The sequence below is a fragment of the Dama dama genome, chromosome 11 (genome assembly GCF_033118175.1).
Source record: "Dama dama isolate Ldn47 chromosome 11, ASM3311817v1, whole genome shotgun sequence".
NCBI classification, from domain to species: Eukaryota; Metazoa; Chordata; class Mammalia; order Artiodactyla; family Cervidae; genus Dama; species Dama dama.
In genome coordinates this window covers 25,266,906-25,275,145 of record NC_083691.1, presented here as the reverse complement: position 1 = coordinate 25,275,145, position 8,240 = coordinate 25,266,906, and the positions used below count along the sequence as shown (strand labels likewise).

Sequence of the window (8,240 nt, the reverse complement as noted above, 5' to 3'; positions counted from 1 at the left end):
ACAACAAATCCAAGGAAATGGAGGAAGTGGTCACAGGGTAGGGACAGGAGTTTGAAAGAACGAGAAGACAAAATTTCACGAGGTGGTCTGATCCCACTAGAACGAATGAACCCCAGTCGCTGGGATTAATCAACTCAGGGACAGGCAGTCTGAAAGAACTAGAAGACCAAATTCTGCGAGGTTGTCTGGTCCCACTGGAACGAATGAACCCCAGTGGCTGGGACTGATCGAGCCATGCCGCTTAGGGCAGGTTGCCTGGCTTCCTCCTCTGCCCTCAGCACCCACTCCACCTCCAGAATCCCTATGCAGTAGGCATTCAGCCACTGACTCAGCTCCTCCCTCAAGAAGGAACCCCCTTCTCACCATGTGGGGATGACCAACAGGTGACCTGCGTGCATTGTGGGAAAGCGGGGAGAGGCATAAACACAAGAAGTCTGCAGCTCTGTGGCTAGAACCTTAACGACGTGGCACAAATTTCACCTGAAGAGCACGGCAGGGACTGAGGTGAGGCTCTGGGAGAGACAGTTCAGCTGGCAAAGCCCACCGCTCACTCCACAAGCCATCACGTGCTCTGGCCAGCCACTCCGAGGAATCAACGCATGATACCAGTGGAGATGGCTGGATAGTGTCACCGATGCAATGGACATGAACTTGAGCAAACTCCGGGAGATGGTAGGGGGCAGGGAGGCTTGGCAAGCTGCAGTCCATGGAGTCGCAGAGTCAGACATGACCAAGCGACTGAACAACAGGCAGAAACACAAGTCCTTTACAGCTTGTAAGAACTCAAGAGTAAAAGGATCCAGAAAGCTCTTCCTAAGGACCCACTAATTGGGAGATGCTCTGGATTCTTGTAGAACCATTAAGTTTCCCACTGCGTCCACCACTCAGGATCAGGGAAGGACCCTCAGAGGCTGCTCCAGCTTCTAGAAAATCCTGCTCTGTCAACAACTGTGTCAGCTTTGTGAGTCGGCAGGAGGAAGGTATATATGCCAGTATTTTCCCTTTCTACTCACGTAATGGAAAATCAACATCTGACAGAGTTTGCTGCTTTTTGCCTCCTCAGATGCACATGGCCCTGACGCATCCTTAAATCCACTCCTGAACCCAGCGCAGCAGGAGGCAGTGCAGTGCAGGGTTCAAGGGACAGGCTCCAGAATCTGGCTCCCAGGGTTCTGAGCCCAAATCTGTTACTTGCCATGAGAACTAGAGCCATTTTCCTATGACCTGTGTCCTCATTTTTTAATTGTGGTAAAAGTCTCATAACAGAAAATATACTATTTTAACCACATTTAACTGTACAGTAGCACTAAACACATTCACGTGGTTGTGTAATTGTCACCATCATCCATCTCCTGAACTTTTCCTACACTGAAATTCTGTCCCTATTAAAACACTCATTCCCTAACCCCTCCCTGCTCTCCCCCACCCCCCAGACCCAACATTAATCAAACCTTGCTGCTAGGGATGTTGTAAGGAAGAAATGAGATTATACAGGTAAAGCCTTTACATAGTAGCTTATTACTATTATTGCCATTGCTGTTTATTACCATTACTATTGCTATTACTATTGACTACTGCTATTACTTGGAGAAGGAAATGGCAACCCACTCCAGTATTCTTGCCTGGAAAATCCCATGGGCAGAGGAGCCTCTTAGGCTGCAATCCATGGGGTCGCAAAGAGTCAGACAAGACTGAACAACTTCACTTTCACTTTCCCTGCTATTACTATTACTATTTAAGCAGTCTTCAATTACTTCATTACTATTTGGGAAGTCTTAAATAAAACTAGGTTTCAAATCCTATTGCCATGCCTCAAAGTCAACATAATTATGCCAACATCAAAGGCATTTGGGGAAAAAGAAACATTTCTTCAAATGGGCAGGCCCCATGGACCCACCAGGCTCCTCTGTGCATGGAATTCTCCAGGCAAGAATACTGGAGTGAGTAGCCTTTCTTTTCTCCAGGGGATCTTCCCAACCCAGGGATCAAACCCAGGTCTTCTGCATTGCAGGTGGATTCTTTATCGATTAAGCCACCAGGGAAGTCCCAGGAGATGATACACATACATGTAATAAGCCTCCAGATTTAAAAGTGACTATAAACCCTGTTAGTTGTAACCATCTCAAAAGTGAAGGAAACAGCAGGAGTGGTGAGTCAAAAAAATTACCTTCATCAGATAACCTAGAGAGAACAACTTTCTTTCAACAAAACGCATCTGCAAACTGGAAAAGCTGGATCATAAATCCATGCAGCTCCTCCATTTAGAAGATCTCATGGAAAGAACCCAGTCTGACAGCATGAGTTAGAGTCGCCACTGGTGGTGCTTACTCACTCAGTTGTGTCTGACTTTGCAACCGCATGGACTGCAGCCCACCAGGCCCCTTTGTCCATGGGGATTCTCCAGGCAAGAATACTGGAGTGGGTTGCCATGCCCTCCTCCAGGGGATCTTCCCAACCCAGGGATCGAACCCAGGTCTCCCTCATTGCAGGCAGATTCTTTACCATCTGAGCCGCCAGGGAAGCCATACATCTCCAAAATTAAGATTTTAGCTACATTCACTCCACGTTGGATAGAACTGATGTCACTGCTATGGAAATGAGTATGTATTAATATGTCTTCTCCCATTAGGAAGGGTAGAAGCATAAGAGGTGGACATGACTGCCTCTCAGGCTATTTTTAAATGTTGGCTCATTTCACAGCTGCTGGCATAGCCATGTTCAGTGATTTAAGTCTCACTCCTCTGGCCACAGTGAGTCACATCTGTCAGTTTGTACAGCATTTCTCTTTCCTTCCAGTCACTGAATGTTATCTCTGTCTGTGAGTGTGTAAGTTTACTCTGCTCCATAATTTTCAGGTGATGAGGTTTTATTCTAGCAGTTAAAAATTAGAAAATAAATAAGGGAAACAGATCTGTAGGGGCACATGTTTCATGCACATATACCAATTTGAGTATGTCCTAAACGTGTACATGCATAATCAGGCTACACTGCAAAGTGTGGTTTAATCATGAACATGACCCTTCCACCTGCCAACCTCCACCAACTCTACTGAACAGAAGAAATAGCCCACTGATGATGTATAGCCAAAATTCAAAAATATACAGAAAGGGCTCTTGATGTGCTAAAAAGAGCATTTTCCCTCCCACGTCGATTGTGAATGTATTGAGATATGGTTACTTTACATAAAAACATACCACCAAGACATTCTCTGTACTGAATTAGGCAATTTATTAGGCTCCTATTGTCCATGTCTAGAACGTGAACATGGATTGACATGCATTGTCTCATTTTGTGGATCTTACATGCATGTAGCCTCCAGCTGGGCCTTTGATTCTACTTGTTAGTTAGCTCAATGTGAGTAAATGATAAACACAGAATGATACAGAAGCCGCAGCAAGAAATCCCACCCAATACCATATACCATAATATTTTTTTGCAAAATCAAAATCATATCACAACTCTCTTGTAAAAAATAAATTTCAGAGCAAGGCATTTCATTCGCCTCACTGAGAAAAATAAAGACGTTTCTATCATTTCAGAGCAATGAAATGTCCAACTATGGCTGAAGAGTACACCCTGAGAAGTAAATGATTTTAACAAACCCATTAAGGTTGATAAAGCTGTGTTAACCTAACATCGGGAAGGGACACAAGGTCCAGGCACAAAGGTCCCTGCTCATGTTGGGGGGCAATTCTCCAAGGATGCTGTGTTATAAACATCCTCGTTGTCTTCAATGCTTGAAGCGTCTGTGGAGTCAGGGTCGCTCACCACGATTCCCACCGAAGAGAGACTGGTGATGAAGGCGTGCATCCGCTGGGCATAAATGTCTCTAATGTTAAAGTAAGGGAGCTCCTGACACTTCTCTGGTGGGTCCTCACTACACTGGTCCACATCGATGTCCTTTTGCTTCTGGTAGTACTTGGAGAACTTGTTGAAGATAATGGTGATGGGAAGGGCCACCACCAAGATGCCACAGATGATGCATGTGCTGGCGATCAGCTTTCCCACCAAGGTGACCGGGTGGGTGTCTCCATAGCCCACGGTCGTCATGCTGATGGTGGCCCACCACCAGCAGACGGGGATGCTGGTGAGGCTGGAGGTGTGGTCGTCTTTCTCCACGGAGTAGATAAGCACAGAAAAGATAGAGATGCCCACCGACAGGAAGAGAAGCAGCAGGCCAACCTCATGGTAGCTATGCCTCAGTGTGGCACCGAGAGACCGAAGTCCCACTGAGTGCCGGGCAAGCTTGAGAATTCGGAAAATCCTCATGAGCCTGAGGATCTGGACCACTTTGCCCATGTTCTCTATGTCCTCACTCTCTTCCTCCTTGGTGTCTACAGCCAGTGTGGCATAAAAGGGAACGATGGACACGAAGTCAATTATGTTCAGAGGGTTCTTCCAGAATTTCTTCTGACAGGGAGCGGTAACCAGCCGGATGGCCAGCTCGCCCGTGAACCAGGCGATGCACGCGATCTCCACGCCTTCCAGCACGGGGTCGTCCACCTCCCCGTCCTCGTTCTGGAACTCCGACATGCTGTGGATGCACATGGCCACAATGGAGGCCAGCACCACGCTCAGGGAGGAGATGGCGATGAGCTTGGCCGACAGGCAGTAGGCTGGGTTCTCCATCCGGATCCAGATCTTCTTCCGGAGCTGGCCGAATCGCAGCTTGTCAAACTTCTCCAGCTCCTTCTCAAACAGAGACGACTCTTCGAAGGAGGAGTCGGTACTCACGTCATTGCTCTTCTGGTCCCAGTCCTTCTCGTGGTTCTCCTCCTTGCGCTCCTGGTAGCGATTACTGCAGCAGGAATCCAGGAAGAGCTCGTTGATGCCCCAGTACTCGATCTCCTGGCAGAATGAGAACACACACAGCTCCTCCATGACGTGCAGCTTCCCTGTGTAATAGAAGTTCAAGACGTATCTGAACAGCGAGGGGTTGCGATCAAAGTAGTACTCCTTATCGGCCACGCTGTAGTCATCGCACAGTTCCAGGATGGCCTCTTCTGAGTGGCAGCTGAGCAGCTTCCCAAGTCTGGTGTGAGGGAAGCGCAGGAGGGTGCTCTGGTCGACTGTCTGCTTAAAGCCCCCCACGTTCAAGTTGACAAGTTCCTCGTCTGGTCCAGGGCGATGGAAAAACTCACCAAACACCATGGTGGATCCAGGCGGTGGAGAGCTGGCTGGGAAGGGAGACGAGGGAGTTCACGCTGGCCCTGGAAGGAACACAAGACGGCATGAGCCCTGTTCCGAGCAGCCGTGCCAAGCTTATTTTTAATCTGCCCTTTCCAGGATGATGGGCTATGTTAAAAGCAAAAACAGAGGGACTTTCCTGGCGGTCCAGGGGTTGGGACACCACACCTCCAACTCAGGGGGTGTGGATTAGATCCCTGGTTGGGGAACTGAGATCCCACATGACTCAACCAGAAAAAATAAATAAATGAAACAGAAGTCATCTTATTAAAAAAGAAGGATTACATACCATCTAAAAGAAAAAGAAAGCAAAACAGAAAACAGAATAAAAAAGAATACACTATCCCCTTTTGACTAGAAGAAATTCAACATAAAATAGGTTTTGGGTTTTTTAAAAATGGATTTATATATCCATTTTTTGGAAAAGACTGCCATATAATTTTTATGAATTTCCAATTCCTATTTCTCTATTTTTGAAGCATTCATAATATCATGCCATACCCCAAAAGCAATGCATTTGAGATCACTTACGCAATACAAGCATCTCCAGCCTCAAGCACGAGGCTTCTTCATTTGGAAATGCTCAGTTCAGACATGGCAGGCTATTTGCTGCCTGGCTTGTAGCTCATCTCTCCTGGTCCCTAGGGCTTGGTCAAGCACCCTTAGGAACAGCTCTCTGCTCTGCACCTCGTACACAAGCCACACATCACTGGGGCTTTTGTAAGATCAGCTCTTACAAAAGATGCAGGTTTCCTCTCACGCTCCCATGTTTCACTCATTTTAGGGAAAGCTCTATTCCCCATATTTGGATGTGGGCAATCAAGAGGATATAATTACCTCCTTGTCCCATTAGTATCTTAAAGATACAGTTACACTTCATGGGATGGGGTTTCAGGTACATCCACGAAGGAAGAAAGTGACTTAGGGAAACCTTTTTAAGTTAATTGCAGTATCAGTTTCCTGATACAACTATGCTCCTCTGCCATCTCCTTCCTCCCTTCACAAACGGTCTCCTACACACTCCCAATCTTTGATACTCAAGTCTATACTGGCCCAGCATATACAGGCTATTTTAGTCTTGACTCTAACCAAGATGTACCAAAACTGTTTCTCAGAGAGAAAATAATAGGTTTTGACCATCATCCAATACAATGCTGATTCCTCAGAGCTGATGATGCAAATAAAAGAAAGGTAGGAGACTGTCGTGTACTGAATTCCAACCAAGTACTAATAAATTTTTGCATATATCATGTGATTTCATCCTTTCAGTACTACACAGTAGGCATATAGGAAAATAAACACTCAGAGAAATTAAGTCCAAGATCACAAGATAAGCGAATGGTAAAGCCATGATTTAAACACAGGTTGATAAACTCCAAAGCCCATGCTATGTACACTACACACATATCCCTCCCACCCCTTTCTGGTTTTTTTCCTTATTATAATCCAATAACCCAGTGTAGGTAGTATTATGACCGAAGTGAGTCAAGCATCCTTGGGTAACTGGGAAAACACCAATGACCTCTGTCTGGAGAAGCTTCATAGCAGAGGTTCTATTCAAGTAAATGTTAAAGGTTTAATCTGAGCTGAGCAATGAGAGCAAAGGACATTCCCAATGTTGGGCATCAAAAGGTGGGGATAAGTCAGACTGTGAGGAAAATTGTGAATCAATCTAAAGAGTCTAGACATGGGACTTCCCTGGTGGTCCAGTGACTAAGACTTCACCTTCTGATGCAGGTTGTGCAGGCTGGATCCCTGGTTGAGGAGCTAAGATCCCACATGCCTTGTGGCAAGAAAAAACAAAACATAAAAAAGAAGCAATACTGTAACAAAATTCACTTACTTTAAAAATGGTCCACATCAAAAAAATATATTTAAAAAAATAAAATAAAATAAAGAGTCTGGACTTGATCCTGTAGATAAGACTGCTAAATCACCTTAATCAATAAGTAGACATGGCTGTATTTGTGACTATAACTTAGAAAGACCCCACTGACAGCAAGATAGAAGACTGTTGGCAGAAATGACTGGGGCTAAGAAGGTAAGGTTACAACAGAACAGGTGAGAGGATGTAAACTTAGACAGCAGTGGTGTGTACAAAGAGGAGGTGATAAATTTAACAAGTTTATAACTGTGAAAGGGCTCCACTCAATATGCCAGCAAATTTGGAAAACTCAGCAGTGGCCACAGAACTGGAAAAAGGTCAGTTTTCATTCCAATCCCAAAGAAAGGCAATGCCAAAGAATGTTCAAATTACCATAGACTGCACTCATTTTACATGCTAGCAAGGTAATGCTCAAAATTCTCCAAGCTAGGCTTCAGCAGTATGTGAACATAGAACTTCCAGATGTTCAAGCAGAATTAGAAAAGGCAAGAGGAATCAGAGATCAAATTGCCAACATCCACTGGATCATAGAAAAAGCAAGGGAATCCCCCAAAAAATCTACTTCTGCTTCATTTACTATGCTAAAGCCTTTGACTGTGTGGATCACAACAAACTGTGGAAAATTCTTAAAGAGATGGGAATACCAGATCACCTTACCTGCCCTCCTGCGAAACCTGTATGCAGGACAAGAAGGAACAGTTAGAACTGGACAAGGAACAATGGACTAGTTCAAAATTGGGAAAGGAGCATATCAATGCTGTATATTGTCATTCTGCTTATTTAACTTGTATACAGAATGCATCATACAAGATGATAGGCTGGATGACTCACAAACTGGAATCAAAACTGCCAAGAGAAATATCAATAACCACAGACATGCAGATGATACCACTTTAATGGCAGAAAGTGAAGAGGAACTAAAGAGCCTCTTGATGAAGGTGAAGGAGGAGAGTAACAAAACTGACTTAAAGCTCAACATTCAAAAAACTAAGATCATAACATTCAGTCCCATCACTTCATGGCAAATAGAAAGGTAAAAAGTGGAAACAGTGACATTTTATTTTCCTAGGCTACAAAAATCACTGCAGATGGTGACCATAGCCACAAAATTAAAAGACACTTGCTTCTTTCAAGAAAAGCAATGATAAACCTAGACAGGGTATTAAGA

General features: G+C 44.8%; 1 protein-coding gene across 4 annotated transcripts in view; it reads right to left on the bottom strand.

The window, feature by feature from the left end:
- Positions 1–3,210: 3,210 nt before the first annotated feature.
- KCNS3 (potassium voltage-gated channel modifier subfamily S member 3) overlaps positions 3,211–8,240 on the bottom strand; it is a 46,053-nt gene continuing 41,023 nt past the window's right edge. For all 4 annotated transcript variants that reach the window (XM_061154849.1, XM_061154848.1, XM_061154851.1 and 1 more), the window contains exon 4: positions 3,211–5,210. In XM_061154849.1, coding sequence (XP_061010832.1) covers positions 3,676–5,151 — 1,476 coding nt within the window. In that variant the 5' untranslated portion in view covers positions 5,152–5,210 and the 3' untranslated portion in view covers positions 3,211–3,675. The remainder of the gene's footprint in view (positions 5,211–8,240) is intronic.